This window comes from Lynx canadensis, chromosome E2, assembly GCF_007474595.2.
Source record: "Lynx canadensis isolate LIC74 chromosome E2, mLynCan4.pri.v2, whole genome shotgun sequence".
NCBI classification, from domain to species: domain Eukaryota; kingdom Metazoa; phylum Chordata; class Mammalia; order Carnivora; family Felidae; genus Lynx; species Lynx canadensis.
Window position 1 is genome coordinate 56,609,762 of NC_044317.1, and position 23,119 is coordinate 56,632,880.

The window sequence follows — 23,119 nt, forward strand, 5'->3', positions numbered from 1 at the left end:
AGGGTCTCCCTCCTGAGCCAAGAGACAAGCTGGAAGGAACCCAGTGTGAAAACAGAATTTTCTCTAGTATTATTCTGCTGCAGCAAAGGGAGATGTCTTCCATTTCTGAGCCTGCTATACCAAATATAAATTAGATGAGGGACCTCTTTCGAGAAAAGAGCTAATACCAGAGAGGAACTTTTTATAAAGAGCTACTGGCCTGGCCTGGCAAATACTTGTTTGGCAAAATTTACTCTTTCCTTTTTCTTGTGAATGTACTTGACCTTTTTTGAAATTCTGAATCCCTACCCCCTTCTCCTTAAGTCACAATGGCACATAAACATCAATCCCCTGTCTTTGAGCCTCAAATAATTGATGTTCCTATAATTAAGAATACTTTTTCTCTTGTGCAACTGTCTTGTCAGTTGAATTATTAAACTAGCCAAAGAGTAGAAAACAAATAAAGAAAAAAATATGTTCCTCTCTTACACATTCATTCCGTTGAAAACTGACCTTGGTGCTTCAGAGTCAAAATAAAACATGAAGACAGAGTTTGGGATAAAGAGAAAGAGTAGCTTTCTTGCTTTGGGGGGCTTAGAAGGCTGAGGCAGGTTAGGGCCTTCAGAACTGCAAGCCCACCTCCAGGAAGGGGCCAGTGGGGTGTAGGGAAATAAAGGATCCATCCGGTTTTGACAGGAATTGTGTATGCCTTACCAGCCTTGTTCATCATGTTTTCAGTGTGGTCCTCGATTTCTCATTTAAAAAAAAAAAAGGGGGGCGCCTGGGTGGCGCAGTCGGTTAAGCGACCGTCTTCAGCCAGGTCACGATCTCGCGGTCCGCGAGTTCGAGCCCCGCGTCAGGCTCTGGGCTGATGGCTCAGAGCCTGGAGCCTGTTTCCGATTCTGTGTCTCCCTCTCTCTCTGCCCCTCCCCCGTTCATGCTCTGTCTCTCTCTGTCCCAAAAATAAATAAAAAACGTTGAAAAAAAAAAAAAAAGGCTAAGAGGGGCACCTGGGTGGCTCAGTTAAGTATCCCACTTTGGTTTAGGTCATGATCTCACAGTGAGTTCGAGCCCTACATCAGTCTCTCTGCTGTCTGTTTTGGAGCCATGTCTCCCTCTCTGTTCTTTCCCAGCTCACTCTCTCTCTCTCTTTCTCTCTCTCACACACACAAATAAATAAACATTAAAAAACATTTTTTTTAAAGGCTAAGAAGACATAAGGGGGGGGGGGTTCCAAAAGGGAAAAATAAGTTATACGTTTAATAACAAGCCTCGCTGATGGTTTAATGCTGCCATTTTGATTTTTGTTCGACTTTGTACTTACAAGGAAACTTATAAAAATATAGTTTCCTTTGTAAGAGACATTTGCATGTATAAGGGAAAGCCGGAAAGTGCCATTTAGAAGGGTCTCTCCCTCTGTGAAGCAGAAAGAGGGAGAATGTATAAATCCCCAGAAACTGATCAGTGGAGAGGGAAAGGATTTAAATCTGGATAACAACCACAGACTTGGTGACCGTTTTTTGCGTGGTCACTTCCCCAAATGCTTCCCAATAGGATCACGTGTGGAGTTTCAAGAAGGATCATTGCTGCTGCCCTCCCCCTCCCCCCCCCCCAAGATTCCCTCAACTAAGTGGGTGGAAACCACAGTGTTGTTCTATTGAAGTGCTCCAGGGGATTCTGTTGCAGGATTTTTTCCCTCACTACCCGGGATTCCTGGTCTTCCCGCTTCAAAGAATGAAGAGGTGGACACAAAATGAGCAACAGGCAAAAATTTATTAGAGTATAAGAAAGTAAGTGTAGTAGAAAATCTCTGTTTAGAGAGAGGGGACATTTGATTGGTGTGTTTCCATTGTATGAGGGGTGGTCTATGGCCATAGTGTTTCTTGGGGGTTCTAAGTCTTGGGTCTATTACTTATTTTTAGTTAGGTCTTTTAGTCAAACTCTTGAGGGAAACCTGGGGGTGAGTAGGTAGTGTTTGTTACAGTCTTAAAAGGAACCTTATGCCTGAGGGGGTTTGCTGTGTTTGGACACTCCCAGCCTTGTTCTAAAATGTGTTTTTCCCCACCCAGGGACCTCATGTCCTAATCTTTCCCTTTCTGCTTCCAGAATCCTATCTTTTCCTATCATAATTCTTAAGCCCAGAGTTAAGCAGGAAGTCTTCCCATTAATTTATGAGAGTTGAGTGCAGACTTTTGCTCAAGGGGAGGTTAACAAGGTCTCCTCCATAGGAGTTGGGGAGGGTCAGGTCCATGTAGCACACTGTTCCTATGCTCAAGCAGAATTTGTGGGCATCTGCGGGAGGGGAGGCCCCCTCAAAGAAGGTAAGGGAACCTCAGAAATTTGTCCCCAAGTAGAAGCTCATAGTTTCTGAATAGCTCAGGACACAAAGGAGTGGAAGTGGGCCTTTTTTTGCATTTCAAAGTGCTGCCTACAGGTGAGCAGTTTATAGGTGCAGAGGCTGTGTTGGTGGCTTTAAAGACATCTCATTCAGCTGCAATTTCTCCACAAAGATCTTCTGAGAAAGAAATTTAATGGAGGAGGTGAAAGAAGAAATGGCCTGTTCTCAGGTAAGCCTTGCTTCCCAGGCTAGAGGCCCAGTTGTCTTTTTCTCAGGAAATTCCATGCATGTAGAAATTGCAAAGCACCTTTGTGGCTCAGTTCAGAGAGCATCAGACTCTTCATTACAGCTCAGGTCCTGATCCCAGGATCCTACCATCCATCCCTGCATCAGGGTTAGTGCTGAGCATGGAGCCTGCTTAAGATTCCATTCTCTCTCTCTGTTTCTCTCCTCTGTTTGCATGCACATACACTCTCTCTCTGAAAGAAAATTTAAAAAAAAGCCATTGATTGATTTCTTTCTCTTTCTTTCTTTCTTTCTTTCTTTCTTTCATTCTTTCATTCTTTCATTCTTTCTAGTTCTGATGGGTCTGCTTTATGTTTTCACCTAATACTTAACCTTTCAGAAATGATAATCTAGGTTATGTCTTTAGAACACTCCTCCCCCATATCCCATAGACTTCTCTCCCTTCTCTCCGACATGGCTTCCAGTAGGGCAACAACAGTTGTCACTTAGAATTAAATTCCTGCAAGTATTGAAAATATTCCCTTTGTGACAGATCCAGAGGGGAAGGTGTTGAATCCAAGTGTCCTTTTGCTGGTTCTGGGATAGCACTCAAGGAAAACAGTTCCCATTTAGGTCTAATCTGAATGCTTTCTCTGCTCTGGGTAGAGTAGGATTATGAAAACACACAAATATGCAAGATGGATATGAGGCACAGAATAACTTGGAACGTTCTATAAAAAGAAATTCTTGCTTTTTAGTATGTGGAAAACATACTCTATTTAAGATACACTAGATATTACAGGAAATGGAAAGTATATGTGATTGAAGTCTATATAAATCCACTGTATCCTCAAAGTTGTTTATATTCTGATTTACTGTTTGTGGGTCTCAAGAACATACCAGTGATCCCATGTCCAGAGCTATAGGCAGATATCAATTTGTTTCCTTACAGTTGATGTTACCTTCTGTTTTTACTTGGCTTTGGCTTTCTGCCAGATTACCCCCCCCACCCACCCACCCGTAATGTTCCTATTTTCCTTCTTATCTGTTGTAATGATTTTAGGCAGATTCCCTGAGCGATTTCCAGACACCATCACATTTAAATTGGAACCTTCTTTCTCCTAGTTTCTCTTTCCTTGTATTTTTTTTTTTAAGTTTGTTTATTTTGAGAAAGAGCGGGAGCAGGGGAGTTGCAAAGAGAGTGTGCAAATCACAAGCAGACTTTACAGAGTCAGTGCAGACCCAGACTCAAGGCTGGAACTCATGAAACCATGAGACCTTGACCTGAGCTGAAATCGAGTCAGACCCTTAACTGCCTGAGCCACCCAGGAACCACTTCTTTGTAGTTTCTGATGAGGAAAACAAAGGTAAAAGAAATGCAGATAAAAATAAGTTTTCTTACAGCTTGCAACCCATTGACAAATACTTGAGGCTGACAGAGGAAGATATTCCTTAAGGAATTCACAACTGCTTTAATGTTAATGCTTTTATAGAGGCAAAAGCAACCTTAGCTTGACAATAGCCAGACTTCCAGTATCCTGTAAGTCCTTAACATATAAAAATCCTTTAGAAACATCTATTATTTCCACCCCTTCCCCCTCCCACCCCCCAACTGCTGGAGTCCAGCTCCAGCAACCAACCAGGGGTTCCTGAAGGATGAATGGTGTTGGGGAGAAAGTGAAGATAAAACAAAACTAAAATAAAAACAAAAAATAAAAATGGACATGGACAACAGCAGTGTGTTGAACTGACCAATTTATTGTAGCAAACGTGGCATTATATTTGCTAGTGATTTCCTTGTAGCATACGTCATCTATGTTTTTCTAACATTACCTAATTTTGAAAATGTTCCTATGTGTCATCAACCTTTAAGAAATAACATGGCGATTTTCTCATAATGTTCCCTCATACCCACCCTTTGATTATTGTTTAATTTCTTACATTATTCCATTATGCATCTATGTTTATTCTATAATCTATAAAGCATTTGCTTTGCTGTTTTCATGAAAGGTCATCTATCTCTCAACACCTCAAGTGGAACAGTTACAGGGACATGACCTCCTAGTTGTTTTTCCTGAACCACTGGAAGCCAGAAGAACAATGTGTTTGCCTCCATCCGAGGTGCCGGGAAGGGGCCGAAAAAGCCTTAGAAACCCATGCCTCATAGATTCTCAGAGAGACAATGAACCTAGGAAATAATGAACCATCCTGTACCTTAACCAACTAGGTTCAATCATTATCATCATCTGGAATGCCTCCTGGAGGCCAAGTGGGACTAGGGTTAGAGTGACTTGTGCCTGTAGATACAATCCTTAATTGCCAGAGTGAGGCTTTCAAATCCATATGTTTCTCCTTTATTGGCCTCCTTTGCTGGCAAATGTATGAGGCTATCCTTCCTGTACGTAGAGGAGTCTCCATAGGGGATGGCAAGGGCTAAATATAGGGCTGCACAATTTCTTGCAGAACCTTATTTTATTTCCTAATGGTTCTTTTCCCAGGGGGCCTGGCGAGGGCAGTTCCCCAACAGACAATACCCCAGGTACTTTTAGTAAGGCCAAATTACCTAAAACCTGGGGTACAAGAAGCTTCACTGTCGGTGCGCCGCCTTGCAGTCACCAGTCTGTCCACAGCCTGGGCCTTGCCATCAGACTGGGATAGCTCGGCTTCCCCCACAGCTTCCTCCCCCTTCCCCTTAGAAGTATATAATCAGTGGTTCCTCCCAATCACATTGCAATTCTTCCCCTGGATCCTATCCCTGTCTTTAATAAAAAGTCTCTTTCGGGGCGCCTGGGTGGCGCAGTCGGCTAAGCGTCTGACTTCAGCCAGGTCACGATCTCGCGGTCCGTGAGTTCGAGCCCGCGTCGGGCTCTGGGCTGATGGCTCAGAGCCTGGAGCCTGTTTCCGATTCTGTGTCTCCCTCTCTCTCTGCCCCTCCCCCGTTCATGCTCTGTCTCTCTCTGTCCCAAAAATAAATAAACGTTGAAAAAAAAAATGTTTAAAAAAAAAAAAGTCTCTTTCAGCAAAAACACCTCGATACTTTGAGCATTTACTCTTGGCCCATGTCACATCAGTTTCCTCTGGGCAACAAAGCCCCTCACCTTTATGTAGTAGAGCTATTGACTTCTGGGAGTAGAGGTTCTAAATCAAACAGACCTTCATCCCATAGGTTTTTTTTTTTTAATGTTTATTTATTATTTGAGAGAGAGACAGCATGAGCAGGGGAGAAGCAGAGAAGGAGACACAGAATCTGAATCAGGCTTCAGGCTCTGAGCTGTCAGCACAGAGCCCGATGTGAGGCTTGAACTCACAAACCATGAGATCATGACCTGAGAGGAAGTCAGATGCTCAACCGACTAAGCCACCCAGGAGCTCCTTCATCCCATAGGTTTTTATTTCACTCCATAGTCATGACACAGACATATTCCTGTATTTACTTTTTGGATATTCAGAAAAAGACAAATCACATAATAAGCATGTTTGAGTGTCTTAAAATCCTGAAATACAATAGAGCACAAATGATTGAAACAAAAGCTTTCAATGAGGGGCCCCTGGGTGGCTTGCTCAGTTAAGCCTTAACTCTTGATGTTGGTACAAATCATGATCTCATGGTTCATGAGATAGTGGCCCATGTCAGGCTGTATGCTTTTTGCTTGGAACATGCTTGGGAATTATCTCTCTCTGCTCATTCATTCTCAAAATAAGTAAATGTCTAAAGGAAAAAAAAAAAAAAGAATTCAGGGCACCTAGGTGGCTCACTCCCTTAAGCATCTGACTTTGGCTAAGGTCAGGATCTCATGGTTTGTTGATTTGAGTCCCATTTGGTGTGACCTCAAGACCTACTTCAGTTGAGCGCATGCCCCACTTCAGGTGAACATGTGCCCTGCTCCCTCCCTCCCTCCTCCTCTCCCTCCCTCCCCTTCTCTCCCTCCTCACACCTTCAGTCACTTGTGCCCTCTGTCTTTCTCTCTCAATAAAAAATAAAGTAAGAATTTTCAAAAATAATTTTAAAAAAGCTTTCCAAGAACTAGTATGTTATGGGATCATTGAGTACTATGGTCAAGATGCTATTCTTGAGTTACTGTATGGCACAAGACAGGGAATTTACTGAAATAGCACAGGGACAGGACCCGTGGGCAGAACGAACTGTACTTTGGCTGCTTGGAGCTTATATGTATGTTCAAGGGGAAGGGTAGGTGTACTGAGAGTTCAATTACAAATGTTTCTTTAGCTTTCTACTTGTAAAACTATTTCTGCAAGATTTCTTTGGTGCTTATGATTCAGCTCATTAACTATTAGTGAGATATAAGGGCAGTCAGGAGACCCTTTAAAATGTATCATCCATGGGCCCCTGGGTAGCTCAGACACAGACTGGAGACTGCTTGGGATTCTCTCCCTCTCTGCCCCTCCACCTTTCATACCCTGATAGCCCATGCATCTCTCACAATATAAATAAACACTTGAAAAACAGAATGGAGGAAGCAGCCTTTATTTGATGTTTATCAAAACTATCTAGGGGTGCCTGGGTGGTTCAGTCAGTTAGGTATCTGACTTCATCTCAGGTCATGATCTCATGGTTCATGAGTTCAAGCCCTGCATTGGGCTCTGTGCTGACAGCTCAGAGCCTGGAGCCTGCTCCGGATTCTGTGTCTCCCTCTCTCTTTCTGCCCCTCCCCTGCTCATGTTCTGTCTCTCTCTCTCAAAAATAAACAAACATTTAAAAAATAAAAAACATGCAGTCTTTGTGCTGAAGGTGAACATTTTTCTTCTTGCATCCCTAATCATACTAGACTCACAAATACTGTGTTATTTATATAATTCTATGTGTTTGTGTTGATAGTTGAGTGAAAGACCTAAGCATGATCATCTACAACTAGATTTATGAGTTTCATGGCATTGAAAATGTTTCTTTTTCTCTTTCCTTCCTTCCTTCCTTCCTTCCTTCCTTCCTTCCTTCCTTCCTTCCTTCCTTCCTTCCTTCCTTCCTTCCTTCCTTCTCTTGAGAGAGAGAAGGAGGGGCAGAGTGAGAGGAAAGAGAGAAAATCCCAAGCAGGCTCCACACACTCAGCACAGAGCCTGAGATGGGACTCAAACTCAGGAAACATGAGATCATGACCTGAGCCAAAATCAAGAGTTGGACACCTAACAGACTGAGTCATCTGGCGAACCCCTCATTAAATATATTTCTTAGTCATCCTGATAATTTTCTCTTCTATCACTTTTAATGTGTATATAACTACTTTCAGAATGGATGTGTGCATGGAATGTATAAAGATCAATTTTGTGTGGATACCTTCTTCTCAGGCTTGACACCTGCTATGAACGTTGCTTTAGGGTCCCCTCTGTTTATTGACCTATGTGTCATTTTAGATCAACTTTAGGTCAGTTAACCTGGGTTAAAACCTGATCTGTACCATGTACTGGATATTTGACAAAATATTCCATAAAAATGGAAGAATAATGTGTTTGTTCTCTTAGATCATTATTATTTATTTTCCATGAGTTTATGAGAACCTGTTAGATGCTATCTACTAACCAGGAAATGATTGGAAAGGCTTGTCACCTTTCTTGCTATCCTAGAAGAACTTGTAATTGCTATAAAACCCATTCAGTTCCAAGTCCTCCAAGAGTTCTTGTCTTTGAATTCTACTTCTTTGTTATTGAAATATGTATCCCTTGGCCCATAGACTAATGTCTTGTTAGAAATGCAGACACCCACCCAATCCCAGAACTCCTGAACATAATCTGCATTTTAACAGGATCCCCAGTGCACTGTTTTAAACTCTAATTCACATTAGAATATGCTAAGTACATTTGTAACTCACCAAAATTTTCCATTTAGGAAATAGACACATGTACTGTATGATGTAAATAAAGGATTCAAAAATGTGTATGGCTGTGTTGATGTCTTCATTTTACAAATTCACTTGAATAAACACAATATTTATAAATGTTCTTATCTCAATGTTAGGGAATATATTAGAGCATGATACTGTGTTGCAAATTCTCTTACTGCAGAAAGCAGAAAACTCACCTAAGCTAGAACCAGTGCTCCTAATATAACTGAGCTAACAGGAGTTTAGTCCTTGGTGAACCACAAAACCACTACACCACGTGGGGATGTCAGACAAAGAAAAGTTGATTTACAGGAAATAAGGAGGTCACAGGGAATAACTTCTAAAGCAGAGACTCAGAGGCAGGAGAAATCGTTTACTTTTATTTAGGGTTAGGGTGGATATTCAGAAAGGGTATGTCATCATTTTATGTCCAGCTTGTGATAAGGTTACACATGAACCTTAAGAAAACAGTTCCGTACATACTCTGTATATTACATAGTAAAATATTTGTGATCCTTCTTGGGTGGAGATTTGGGTATTATATTGAGTTAAAAGGGAGCTCCTGAGTGGCTCAGTCAGTTGAGCATCTGACTCTTGATTTAGGCTCAGGTCATGATCTCATAGTCCTGAGATCATGCTCCAAGTCAAGCTTCACACTGAGCATATAGCCTGGTTGGAATTTTCTCTCTGTCTCTTTGTCTCTGTCTTTGTCTCTCTCCCTCCCTCCCTGCTGCACCCTCACTTGTGTTCTCTCTCTAAAGGAAATAAAAATTTAATTTTTTTAGCATAATGATATAAAGTTAACTGACCTCATTCCATGGTTTACTCTATTGTTCATTTTCATAGGTGTGAGTCAGGGGTTAAGCTCAAATTGAGTTAATCCAAGCTCTTCCTCAGAGTACTCACTAGCTTTTATTGGATACTTTGTTTCCACCACAGGACACTATGCCCATGGGGTGTTTTGCCTGAAGTAAAAGATAAGGTAGAAAAAAGGGTTAAGTAAAATGTGGGACTGAGGTCAGTGGGTACAAGCAGGTAAGCAGTGAAGGTCAGGTCTGGGGTTCTAGCTAGTGACATTAACTCCCTCTTGCATCTTAGGTACCATTATGACCTCTGCTTATGGCCATTCAGTAACTATGGTATTTATTGCAGGGGTTGCTGACATTCAGGGATGTGGCCATAGAATTCTCTCAGGAGGAGTGGGGCTGCCTGAGCCACAGTCAGCAGGAACTGTACAGGGATGTGATGTTAGAGAACTATGGACACCTTCTCTTCTTGGGTGAGGATAACTCCTTCCAGACTTCCCAAACCACACTCAGAATTTTGTTCCTTCCTTTGAAGATTGTCTCTTGGAAGCTTCCTCTTTGCATGAGTGGGATTCAGATGCCTGCAGTCAGGGAAAAAGGGGTTTCTAGATGTAGAGAAATATCTTCATGATGTTTCCTTTCAGGTTAGTTTTCCCTTCTGTAGAGTAACATCGTCATTTCTATAGATTTATGTCAATTCTAAATATTGAGTGGCATACAATGGGAATTCCCACGTCTTAAATACCAATTTCAACTCATTATTGTAGTGGTATTATTTGGAAGTAGAGGTCAAGATCTGAACACTGGAAACCCTCCCATGTGTTCTAAAGGGGTTGTTGGGCAACATCATCTGGGAAATAATTTTCTAGAATTCTACAATGTTCTCTCTTGTCTACTGAGTCCAATACTGGGTTGAAAGATAGAATCTCCAGCCACACTCATATTCCTTTTGTCTGATAAACAGGTCTTGTTTTGTCAAAGCCAGACCTGGTCATCTTTTTGGAACAAAAGGAGCTCTGGGATGTGAAGAGAAATCACACGGTAACCTCACACCCAGGTAGGTGGGAATGAAACAGATGACAGAGATGAAATCCAAATGTAAAGGAGGAAGATGGACCTTAAATGTGGTTTGAGCAGCTCTCCTCAAATGGAAATAAGTTTGAGAAGCCTAGTTTTATGTCTCTCCCTCTCAGCAGATACCTGCCTTCCAACACATCATGATCTTGCCTTCTCTTAAGATTCTCCTTCAGTTCCACTGTGAGGCCTCCATAACGTGATTGGCTCTTCATTGCTTTGAGGGTCTTGGGGAAATCTCTATTTCTGACGAACTTTATGCTAATCCATTACTGAGTTCTGTTTTGCCTCATGTGAGAAGTGTGTCAGGGTAGTGGTGGGCATATTGGGGTTTGGTGCAGAAATCTCAGGAACACTGGAGACAGAGATTACATGTTATCTGGTTTATGCTTTCCAGTATTATGGAAGCTTTAATCTTAGTTGCACAAATATGAAATCCAGTAATCTCATCAGATAGCAAAGCGCCTCTCTCAAATGAGAAAATCTAATCGTTTATTTCACTTCAAAAGTTCATTTCTCAGTGCACATGAGTGGATCTGCTGGTTAAGTGTCTGACGTTGGCTGAAGCCATGATCTCACGGTTCGTGAGTTCCAGCAGTACAGAGAGCTTTTTGCTGACAACACAGAGTCAGCTTGGGATTCTGTCTGCTTTTCTCCCGCTCCACCTCCCCCCCCCCCATTTGCTCTTTGTCTCTCTCTCAAAATAAATACAAACTTAAAAAATTTTTTTAAAGTTCATTTTCTTTGTATTAACTAAAATAAGAAATTTCCACTCTATGAATTTCATTATTCAATGGTAAAATAATTTAAAACATCTGTTATTTCCTAGAATTCCTATATAAATTAAAGGCATGGGGAAGCTAGAACATTTAGAATTTAAAATTTGCAGCCTATAATAAAGTCTCAAATGTTACCTTATGTCCTAATAGTTGAATTACTTTATACTTTTGTCCTTATAATATGAAGTTCTTGTGACTTTGTCATATGTGTTTTCACTTTCTGAGTGAGATTCCTTTATGATTTATTAGATTGAACGCTCTGATGTGACACGGGCATGTGCTTTATAAAAAGTAAAGTAGGTAATTAGTAAACTTCCCATGTAAAAAAAAAAAGGAGTTTTAATTGTAAGTGTAATTTCACTTCAAGAAAAATGAAATAGTTTTTCTACTTTCCTCTGAATGTATCTGAATTTAATCCCAAAGATTTTTTAAAGCAGTTGTTGCCATATTTTATAACTTTGGTGGTGTTTGTTTATTTAGAAATTAAAGGTTTTGGGGCATCTTGGTGGCTCAGAGGGTTGAGCATCTGACTTTTCATTTCAGCTCAGGTCGTGATCTCAAGGTTTGTGACTTTGAGCCCCACGTCCTGCACTTCACTGACTGTGGACTCTGCTTGGAATTCTCTCCCCCTCTCTCTGCACTCCCCCTCTCTCTGCACTCCCCTTCTCAAAATACACTTAAAAAAAAGAAATGAAAGGTTTTGTTTGCTTGATTTTAAAGAATGGATTATACACTTAAATTCATTGTAATAAGAGGGATCTATGTCTTTTAAGTGCTTAATTCATAAAAGTTTTCATCACAGGTTTCGATGGTTGATTTTAATGAATATACTTGACAGTTTTAGTGTCCATGAAGACATGCCAATAATTCAAAATGTTCATTTTTTCATGGGCACACAGTCACAGTTTAAAATTATAGCTACATAGGGGCACCTGGGTGGCTCAGTTGGTTAAGTGTCCCTCTCTTGATTTCAGGTCAAGTCATGGTCTCATAGTTTGTGAGTTCAAATCCTGTGTTGAGCTCTGTGCTAGCAGCACTATGATGGTTCGTTATACCTTTAAGATGTTGTAAGGAATCTTTAAGGTAACCACCAATGAAAATACAGACAATATATTCACCAATAAATAGATGATGAAATTAATTCCATTATTATGACAATTCACATAGACCTGATACAACATTCACTGACCACTAACCAAGGAGAAAAATACACAAGATGAGTCACAAAATATGCATAGGTAATATTTCTACAAATACATGGATGATTTTTTTGGCACAGGGCATAAAACTGATTCATATTTGAGTTACATTCACATCATCCAAAAACGTAATGAGTTGAAAATTGTCACTATAACAACATACACAGGTAAAAACAAAATCACACCTAAATAATGCTGTGGAAAGTCCCATAAAAAATGAAGCACATTAGTATGGAATTGCAAAACCAGAATAAGACAAAATATAACCCAAAAAATTCTATATAAAAAATGAATTAAAGGAAACCTACAATAATTTTACTTTAAAGTTTATTTACTTTGTCAGATAGAGAGCACAAACAGGTGAGGGAGAGAGAGAGAGAATCCCAAGCAGCGTTGCACTGTCAGCACAGACCCTGAAGCAGGGCTCCAACTCTGGAAGAGTGAGATCATAACCTGAGTCAAAATAGACAGACTCTTAACTGACTGAGCCACCCAGGTGCTCTTCTGTGTGTGTGTGTGTGTGTGTGTGTGTGTGTGTGTAATATATATAATTTTAATTTTTTTAAATGTTTATTTTTGAGACAGACAGTGACAGAGCACAAGTGGGGACAGTTACAGAGAGAGAGACACACACAGAATCAGGAGCAGCCTCCAGGCTCTGAGCTGTCAGAGAGCTTGAGTCACAAAGCACAGAGCCCTCCAACTCAGGAACCCTGATATCATGACCTGAGCTGAAGTCGACGCTTAACCAACTGAGCCACCCAAGCACCCTGTAGCTGTAATTGTAAACTGTGATAGTGTACCCATGAAAAAAGGAACATTTTAAATTATTGGCATGTCTTCATGGGCATAAAATTATAAAGAATATTCATAAAATCAACCATGGGAAGCTCTAATGAAAACTTTTATGGATGACTAAATGTATTATGTTAATAGATCCCTCCAATTACACAGAATTTAAGGGTATAACCCATTCTTTAATATTAAGGAAACAAAAACTTTTCATTTCTTTCTTTCTTTTTTTTTAATTTTTTTTAAGTTTATTTTGAGAGAGAGAGAGAGAGTGTGGAGGAGGGTAAGAGAGAGAGAGGGAGAGAATTCCAAGCTAGCTCAGTGCTCTCAGTGCAGAGTAGGATGCGGGGCTGGAACTCACAAACCACAAGGTGACGATGTGAGCTGAAGTGAAGACTTTGATACTCAACACTCTGAGCCACTGAGATGCCCCAAAACCTTTCATTTCTAAATAAACAAACACCACCAAAGTTGTAAAATAGGCCAATAATCACTTTATCGAAAGAATCCTTGGGTTAAATTCAGATACATCTTGAAAAATAGAAAAACTAATGATTTATTTTTCCAAAAGTCGAAGTTGTCCAATTTTAGTTTTGTGTACAAGAAATTTTAACTGTATTCATCTGATAGTAGAAAGTGGAATGATTTTACTTTCATTTGTTACCTTCCAGCTGTATCTTCACACGATACCCAGAGCCTCTTTCCAAAGATGTGCATAGGAACTATTTTCGAAAGAGTGTCAGTGGATAAATATAAACATAGTGCCCTTGAGAATGGACACTTAGTGATAGAGTGGAACAGTGTTGGGGAGAGACAAGGGCATCAAAGATCTCATGAAACACATATGCAAATAGAGACAACTGCCCATTATAAGAATCTCACTGCCCAAAACAGTGAAGGATATAAAACATTTTGGAAACCCCCCCTCTCTAACACTGTTACTTCTGCAGGGCAGTGTGTTTCTATAATCAAAGGCTCAAATCAAGTGGTCAAACAGACATATTTGCAGGACAAAAATTTGGAGAATCTGGAAAGTGACCTAGTCCATGCTGAAAATACTTCTTTGCACCATTTTGACAATAGGATTGCATTACCCTTTCAGTCAAATATTTCTGAAAGTCAGAGATTGAAAAAGGAAGAAAAAAATGGTAAGTGGTATCCATTTGAGGGGTCCTTCCCTGAGCAGTCGACCTTACAACAAAACCACAGCATTTTCAATGAAAACAGAATTGCTCATTGCAGTGAATCTGAGAAAATATTGAACCAGGATTCAAATGTTAATAAATATCTACAGACTCCTTTGCCAGGGAACCATTGTGACTGTACTACATGTAGGGAAGTCTTTTATCAAAGCTCAAACCTTATTAGACAGAAGAGAGTACATTTGGGAGAGAATCCTTCTGAATATACTGAGTGTGGGAAAATTCTTAACCAGTCCTCCAATGTTGGTGATCATCAGAGGAGTCCTGTGGGAAAAAACCCCTACACATGCAATGAACTTGGGAACGTGTTTAGTCAGTCATCAAGACTTAATATCAATAAGACAATCCATATTGGGAAGAAAGTTTACATTTGTAAGGAATGTGGCAAAGCCTTCAACTGGCACTCAACACTAATTCTACATCAGCAAAAGCATACTGGAGAGAGACCTTACAAATGTGAAGAATGTGGTAAAACTTATAAGTACAGCTCATCACTAAATAAACATAGGATAATCCATACTGGAGAGAAAATTTACAAATGTCAAGAATGTGGCAAGGCCTTTAACTGGCAGTCAGGCCTTATTGGACATCGGAAACTTCATGCTGAGGAGAAACCTTACCAATGTAAAGAATGTGGCAAGGCCTTTAAAAGGTACTCAAGCCTTACTGTACATCACAGAATTCACACTGGAGAGAAACCTTACCAATGTAAAGAATGTGGCAAGGTCTTTACCCACCAGACAAGCATTATCAGACATCACAGAATCCATACTGGAGAGAAACCTTACCATTGTAAAGAATGTGGCAAGGCCTTTATCCAGAAATCAACCCTCTTTGTACATCAGAGAATTCATACAGGAGAGAAACCTTACCAATGTGAAAAGTGTGGCAAGGCCTTTACCCAGACCTCAAACCTTATGGCACACCACAGAATTCACACTGAAGAGAAACATTACCCATGTAAAGAATGTGGCAAGGCCTTTATTTGAGGTTAAGCTTCATTATACATCAAAGAATTCATACTGGAAAAGAAACTTAAAATGTATAGAATGTGGTAAAATTTTTAGGACTGCTCAACTCTTACTCAGCATCACAGAGTATAGACTCAGGAGAAACATACAAAGGGAAAGAATGTGTCAAGCGTGTAGCTGGAACTCACTTGATCAATATCATTTTCTTACAGAATAGAAACCATAAAATATAGAGAAAGTTGCAGTCCCTTTAACTGGAATTCGTTCCTTAGTATTTCAATGTGCATACTAGATGTAAACCCTACAAACATAATGAGGAAAGGTCTTCATATTAAATGTACACATTAGGATACACCAGAGAGTACATAAAAGTAACTTGAAAGCTATAAATATTTATAAAAGTATTTAATTGAACATCAAATGTCAATATCCCAGAATTTACAGAGAAAGCGGTTGTTACTATTAATATATTACATCAAAATATTCATTATAAGGAATAATACAAAGTTAAACATGTTCAAAATGTATGTGCTGTTATGCTCCAAAAGGTTATTTGGATGAATTGTTGCATAAATATGGCTAATTTCATTCTGAGTTTTTTGGGGGCACCTGGGTGGCTCAGTCAGTTGGTTAAGTATCCGAATTTGGCTCAGGTCATGATCTCCCAGTTTGTGAGTTCAATCCCCTCATTAGGTTCTGTGCTGGCAGCTTATAACCTGGAGCCTGCTTCAGATTGTCTCCTTCTCTCCCTGCCCCTCCCCACTAGCGCTCAAAAATAAACATTTGTAAAAAAATAAAAAATGAGTTTTCCCCCCTCAAATCTATTCTGACATTTATGACTACCAAGTATCAATGCATTTCTACTCTCAGTTTCCTTCTGAAATTCATTCATTCCTTGGAAACTTACGTGGCTCATTGTTGCAGCAAAGGTATGACATGTTCTTTTTTTTTTTAATTTTTTTTTAACGTTTATTTTTGAGACAGAGAGAGACAGAGCATGAACGGGGGAGGGGCAGAGAGAGAGGGAGACACAGAACTGGAAGCAGGCTCCAGACTCTGAGCCATCAGCCCAGAGCCCAACGCGGGGCTCAAACCCACAAACCGCAAGATCGTGACCTGATCTGAAGTTGGACGCTTAACCCACTGAGCCACCCAGGCGCCCCTACATGTTCTTCTTAGGTGGGACTCATGCGTAATTTTCCATGGAAGACGAAGGACAACATTACACACAATATTTAAGAAAATCTAATTCAGATGCTGTTTGTGGTTATAACATTGATGTAAGTTACCATGATGTAAGTGTTCCGAACATCATTCTTCTCCCTGTATTAAAACAAAATCTTCTTGAATGTTACCAATAAAATAATTTGCCAACTGGTCTTTAGGGAAAAAGGTTGCAGTGCAGTAAAACATACTGGTGTGTCTTCATCATAGCAATAGTTAGAAGGAGAAAATGCCAGTTGATGTGGTTGAAATGAAGAAGTCCTCACAGATATCAGAAAGAGGATAGCCAACTCTTCCCCCAAATGGGGTAAAATTATACATATGCATTTTTAAAGAATGATGTCAGGCCTGGAAATTATGGAAATCTGTATTCTCACATCATACTATCAACAAATAATTTTGGAAGGCTTGTAGTCTGCATTTTGAACAATGACAATTGGGTGGATTGGAAATGCATGACTTGGTCTGTGTGTGAACTTAACACATTTTAAAAAGACATAATGGTTTTTGACATGTTGACATGGCTGTGTACAGAATGAAATGTTATCCCACCACCAGTGATAACCTATCTCATTTTATTAAAGGTGGGAAAAGTATGGAAAGGGAAAAGATGTGAAGAGCTCTTTGCAGTGGAGGGAGGGAACCCAAAGTGGCTCCCTTTTCTAACTTCAAAGTCACAGGCAGCTCTTTGGGGGCATCATCTGATAAATGTCACAGAATTAAGAAATTGGCAAATGTGGTGGGTTCCTGAAGATTAAAAGATTAAGTCATGAAGACCACCTTCATGACTGAATTGAATTCCTGTATCCTACTGAGGACCAGATGCCATTGGATGACGATGATTCCAGTGATTGTCCAGACCTTGATCACTGGTAGTTCAGGAGGGCATGTTGGACAATGCAATCACAGTGTTCTAAAATGTGTTTTTCCTCACCCAAGGTTTTCAGGTCTTAATCTTTTCCTCTCTGCATACAGAATCCTATCGTTTCCTACCATAATTCTCAGTGAGACCCAAAGTTAAGCAGGAAATCTTCCTATTAATTTATGAGAGTTGGGTGCAGGCTTTGGCTCAAGGAGAGGTAACAAGGGTCTCCTCCATAGGAGTTGGGGAGGGTCAGGTCCTTGTAGCACACTGTTGCTATGATCAAGCAGAATTTGTGGGCTTCTGTGGGGGCGGGGCGAGGTCCCCTGAAAGCAGGGAAGGGAAATTCAGAGATTGGTTTCCAGGTGGGAGCTCATAGTTTCTGAATAGCTCCTGACACAAAGGACTAGGAAGTTGGGCCTTTTCTGCATTAAAAAAAATTTTTTTTTAATGTTCATTTATTATTGAAAGCGCATAAGCAGGGTAGAAGCAAAGGGTGAGGGAGGCACAGAATCCGAAGCAGGCTCCAGGCTCTGATCTGTCAGCACAGAGCCCGACCTGGGACTCGAACCCACAAACTGCGAGATCATGACCTGAGCCGAAGTTGGATGCCCAACCAACTGAGCCACCCAGGTGTCCCTGCATTTTAAAGTCCTGCCTGCAAGTGATCAGTTTACAGGTGAAGAGGTTGTGTTGGTGGCTTTATAGGCATTTTCTTCTAATTCAGCTGTGATTTCTCCACAAAGATCTTCTGAGAAAGAAATCTAGAGGATAAGGTGAAAGGTGAAAGAAGAAATGCCCAGTTCTTAGGTAAGCCTTGCACCCAAAGCCAGAGGCTCTGTTGTCTGTTTCTTGGGAAATTTCATGCCTGTAGAAATTGCAGGGCACATGGGTAGCTCAACTCACCTCAAATTTAGAGAATATACTAGAGCCTAATACTGTGTTACCAATTCTTTTACTGCAGAAAACAGGAAATTCACCTAAGCCAGAAACAGTTCTCCTAATATAACTGAAGTAACATGAGTTCACTCCTTGGTGAATCACAAAAAAACTACATGGAGCAGGGGGGTGGGGGGGAGGAATGTCAGACCAAGGAAAATTGATTTACAAGAAATAAGAAGATGGGTGCCTGGGTGGCTCAGTTGGTTAAGCGTCTGACTTCAGCTCAGATCATGATCTCATGCCTTGTGGGTTCGAGCCCTGGGGGTCGGGCTCTGTGCTGACAGCTCAGAGCCTGCAGCCTACTTTGGATTCTGTCTCCTTCTCTCTCTGCTCCTCCCCCACTCACACTGTGTCTCCTTTTGTCAAAAATAGGCATTAAAAAAAAAAAAAAAAAAACATAAGATCACAGGGAATAACATCCAAAGCAGAGACTCAGAGGAAGTGGGAATGGTTTCCTTTTATTTAGGGTTAGGGTGGATATTTAAAAAGGAGAGGTCATCATCTATATAGAGGTCAGGATAAGGTTGCACGAGCCTTAAAAAAACAGTTCTATACATACTTTGTATGTTACATAGTAAATGGATTTGTGCTCCCCTTGGGTGGAGATTTTAGTATTATAATGAGGTAAAAGGGGGCATCTGGGTGGCTGAGGCGGCTGAGCATATGACTTTTGATTTATGCTCAGGTCAGTATCTCACTCCTGAGTTCAAGCCCCAAGTCCAGCTCCACGTTGAGGATGGAGCCTGGTTGGAATTGTTTCTCTGTCTCCCTGCCCCACCCCCACTTGTGTTCTCTCTCTCAATGAAATAAACATTATTTTTTTAATATGAGATAAAGGTAACTGTCCTCACTCCATGGTTTACTCTCTTGTTCAGCTGCTTAGAAGTACGTCAGGGATTAAGCTCAAATTGGGCCAATACAAGCTCTTCCTCAGGGTAGTCATGTCCTTTTGTGGGATACTTTTTGTTTCCACCACAGGACACAATGGCATGGAGTGTTTTGTCTTAAGTAAAAAATAAGATAGAAAAAAGAGGTTAGGGAAAATGTGGGTTTAAGGTCAGTGGGTATAAGCAGGCAAGCAGTGAAGGTCAGGTCTGGGGTTCTAGCTAGTGACATTAACTCCCTCTTGCATCTTAGGTACCATTATGACCTCAGCCTATGGCCACTAGGTAACTATGGTATTTATTGCAGGGATTGCTGACCTTCAGGGATGTGGCCATAGAATTCTCTCAGGAGGAATGGGGATGCCTGAACCATAGTCAGCGGGAACTGTACAGGGATGTGATGTTAAAGAACTATGGACACCTCCTCTTCTTGGGTGAGGATAACTCCTTCCAGACTTCCCAAACAACACTCGGAATTTTGTTCCTTCCTTTGAAGACTGTCTCTTGGAAGCTTCCTCTTTGCATGAGTGGGATTCAGATGCCTGCAGTCAGGGAAAGAAGTAGGGGTTTGTAGATGTAGAGAAAAATCTTCAAGTTTCCTTTTCAGCTTTAGCTTCTTCTTCCTTAGGGTAACATCATCATTTCTGTAGACTAATGGCAATTCTAAAAAAAAAAAATATTTTAAGTTTATTTTGAGAGAGAGCAGAGGAAGAGCAGAGAGAGGGGCAGAGGGAATCCTAGGCAGGCTCCATGCTGTAAGCGTAGAGCCCCATGCAGGGCTCAAACTCAGGAATCATGAGATCATGACTTGAACAGAAACCATGTGTCAGATGCATAACCGACCAAACAACCCAGGCGCTGCACTTAGTGGCAATCTAAACACTGAGTAGAATCAAGTGGTATTTCCCACATTTTAAATACCAATTTCTACTCCTTGATGTAGTGGTAGTACTAGGAAGTGGAGGTCAAGATCTGAACATCAGAAATCCCTCCTGCATGTTCTAAAGGGGTTGTTGGGCAACCACATTTGGGAAATCACTGTCTAGAATTATACAGTGTTCTTTATTTTCTCCTGAACACAATAATGGATTGAAAGTTAGAATCTCCATCAATACTCATATTCCTTTATTAAAAACAAAATATTTATTTCTTTTGAGAGAGAGCACAAGCAGGAAAGGAGCAGAGAGAAGAGAGAATCCCAAACAGGCTCCTCACTGTCAGCAAAGAGCCCAACTTGGTCTTGATGAGATCCTGAGATCCTGAGACCAGGAGACCATGACCCAAGCTTAGATCAAGGGTCAGATGCTAAACCGACTGAGCCATTCATTTGTCTCAAATGTTCCTTTTTTTCTAATAAACAGGTCATATTGTGTCAAAACTAGACCTGGTCATTTTGGAACAAAAGAAGGAGTCTTGGAATGTGAAGCAAAAAGAGAGAGTAGCCACTCATCTGGGTAGGTGGTAATGAATGAAGCAGATGACAGGTGAGATCCAAATGTAAAGTAGGAAGATGGAACTTAAAATGTCATTTGAGTAGTTCTCCTTGAATGGAAATTAGTAACATAATACTGACATAACACATAATATAATACAAATTTGTAACATACATTTTTAATGTATTTTCAGTGTTTATTCATAAAAATTTTTTTAAATTTTTTTTAACATTTATTTACTTATTTAATATATGAAATTTATTGTCAAATTGGTTTCCATACAACACCCAGTGCTCATCCCAAAAGGTGCCCTCCTCAATACCCATCACCCACCCTCCCCTCCCTCCCACCCCCCCATCAACCCTCAGTTTGTTCTCAGTTTTTAACAGTCTCTTATGTTTTGGCTCTCTCCCACTCTAACCTCTTTTTTTTTTTTTTCCTTCCCTTCTCCCATGGGTTTCTGTTAAGTTTCTCAGGATCCACATAAGAGTGAAACCATATGGTATCTGTCTTTCTCTGTATGGCTTATTTCACTTAGCATCACATTCTCCAGTTCCATCCATGTTGCTACAAAAGGCCATATTTCATTCTTTCTCTTTGCCACGTAGTATTCCATCGTTTATTTATTTTTGAGACAGAGAGAGACAGAGCATGAACAAGGGAGGGGCAGAGAGAGAGGGAGACACAGAATCCGAAACAGGCTCCAGGCTCTGAGCCGTCAACACAGAGCCCGACGTGGGACTTGAACTCACGGACCGTGAGATCATGACCTGAGCCGAAGTCGGACGCTTAACCGACCGAGCCACCCAGGCGCCCCTATTCATAAAATTTTTAATTAGAGCATTTTATAGTTGATTTTACTGAATATTCTTTACTTTTATTGTCAATGGAAGCATGGCAAGAAATCAAAATGCTTGCTTTTCATGGTTACACTGTTTAAAATTACAGTAATATAGAAGGTTTCCTTTTAAAAATTCATCTTATGTAGTATTTTGGGGTTAAATGTTATTCTGATTTTATAATCCCATAATAATGTGGTTCCTTTTGGTGGGAACTTTCACAACATTATGTAGTTGTAATTAAATTTTTGCCTGTGAATTTTGTTATAGGCTGACAATTTTCATCTCACTACATTTTAAGACAGTATGAGTTTAACTCAAATGTAAATCAACTTTATGCCCTTCACCCATAAAATTATGCATTGTCTGAATAAATACCACCCATGCATAATTTGAGACACATGTTTTTCATTTCTTTCCTGGTTAGTGTTCAGTTTACATCATATGTCTAGATGAGTTGTCATAATAATAAAATTAATTTCATCATCTAGTTATTGGTGAATTTATGTTCTCTCTGCATGAGAGAAACCCTTTTTGTGAATTGAAAGTAATATTTAAACATTTTATATCACTGTATCAAGTTTAGATATTATATTTTATCCTTAATTCTGGTATTATACCCATGGCACGCTTTGATACCATTCTCATTAGCTTTTGTGTCCTCTGTATATATTTTCATTGTGGTTACCCGAGAGACTACTTAAAACATCTTAAACTAACAAACCATTGTGAACTGATAGCGTCCATTACATGCAAAATTCTTCTACTTATCATCTCCACCCGTGTATCCACTTGACAAATATGACTAATTCTATTCTTTATGTTGTATACTTTGTTACCTAGATTAATGATTTTTATGCTTTTATTAAAAAAATGCTAGCAGAAATGAAAGTGACATGTGCTACCCAATTACAACACTAAAGATATCTGTAATTATGTAACTCTATATTTAGCAGAGAGCATATGTTGTCATATGGTTTCATTTACCATTTAGAATCCTTTGATTTCAACTAAAAGGACTTCCTTGGGGCGCCTGGGTGGCGCAGTCGGTTAAGCGTCTGACTTCAGCCAGGTCACGATCTCGCGGTCCGTGAGTTCGAGCCCCGCGTCGGGCTCTGGGCTGATGGCTCAGAGCCTGGAGCCTGTTTCCGATTCTGTGTCTCCCTCTCTCTCTGCCCCTCCCCCGTTCATGCTCTGTCTCTCTCTGTCCCAAAAATAAATAAACGTTGAAAAAAAAAATAAAAAAAAAAAAATAAATAAAAGGACTTCCTTGAACATTTCTATAGGAGAGGTCTACTGGTAAACCTGGGTGGGGGGCATGGTTTCACTTGGAAAAGACTTCATTTCTACATCCACGGAAAATAGTTTTGCCAGGTAGAGTATTCTTGGTGGATATTTTTGATCTTTCATTACTTGAATACATTGTCCCATGTACTTCCTCCTATCAGGTCTACTGAGAATCCCACTCATAATCTTAAAAGAGCTCTCTTGTAGAAGATGAGCTGCTTTTGTCATGGTGTTTAACAATTCATCATTTATCATCATGACTTTTGATAGGTTAAAGTGTGTCACTGTGTTCATATCTTGACACGTATCCTTTGAATTTACTGAGCTTGTTGGTCTCTTCTTTCCACATACACGGGAACCACAAGCCTTTAGTTCTTCATATGATTTCTTTCTCCTCTCCTCTCCTCATGGGGAATGAGACTTGTTGGTCACCCATGAGTCCCTAGACT

At 40.3% G+C, this 23,119-nt stretch overlaps 3 protein-coding genes across 3 annotated transcripts in view; all 3 read left to right on the forward strand.

The window, feature by feature from the left end:
• Positions 1 to 2,503: 2,503 nt before the first annotated feature.
• Positions 2,504 to 10,253, forward strand: LOC115502722 (zinc finger protein 679-like). Its single transcript, XM_030298404.1, has 3 exons — positions 2,504 to 2,546; positions 9,529 to 9,655; positions 10,147 to 10,253. Exons 1-3 carry the CDS (start codon positions 2,511 to 2,513, stop codon positions 10,251 to 10,253), a joined length of 270 nt encoding a protein of 89 aa, XP_030154264.1. The 5' UTR covers positions 2,504 to 2,510.
• A 1,820-nt stretch (positions 10,254 to 12,073) lies between these two features.
• LOC115502194 (zinc finger protein 726-like) overlaps positions 12,074 to 23,119 on the forward strand; it is a 73,219-nt gene continuing 62,173 nt past the window's right edge. The window contains 2 exon segments of the mRNA XM_036064216.1: positions 12,074 to 12,102; positions 14,395 to 15,218. Coding sequence (XP_035920109.1) covers positions 12,074 to 12,102; positions 14,395 to 15,218 — 853 coding nt within the window.
• On the forward strand, positions 17,262 to 20,576 carry LOC115503148 (putative protein ZNF720). Its single transcript, XM_030299195.1, has 3 exons — positions 17,262 to 17,312; positions 19,419 to 19,545; positions 20,473 to 20,576. Exons 1-3 carry the CDS (start codon positions 17,262 to 17,264, stop codon positions 20,574 to 20,576), a joined length of 282 nt encoding a protein of 93 aa, XP_030155055.1.

Bases quoted from the DNA above. Each gene is read 5' to 3' on its own strand.
- LOC115503148 (XM_030299195.1), top strand. From the start codon at position 17,262: ATGATTCCAGTGATTGTCCAGACCTTGATCACTGGTAGTTCAGGAGGG. The intron at 17,313-19,418 runs GTTGGACAATGC...TATTTATTGCAG, and splicing joins CTGGTAGTTCAGGAGGGCAT to GGATTGCTGACCTTCAGGGA. The intron at 19,546-20,472 runs GTGAGGATAACT...TCTAATAAACAG, and splicing joins TGGACACCTCCTCTTCTTGG to GTCATATTGTGTCAAAACTA.
- LOC115502722 (XM_030298404.1), top strand. From the start codon at position 2,511: ATGGAGGAGGTGAAAGAAGAAATGGCCTGTTCTCAG. The intron at 2,547-9,528 runs GTAAGCCTTGCT...TATTTATTGCAG, and splicing joins AAGAAATGGCCTGTTCTCAG to GGGTTGCTGACATTCAGGGA. The intron at 9,656-10,146 runs GTGAGGATAACT...TCTGATAAACAG, and splicing joins TGGACACCTTCTCTTCTTGG to GTCTTGTTTTGTCAAAGCCA.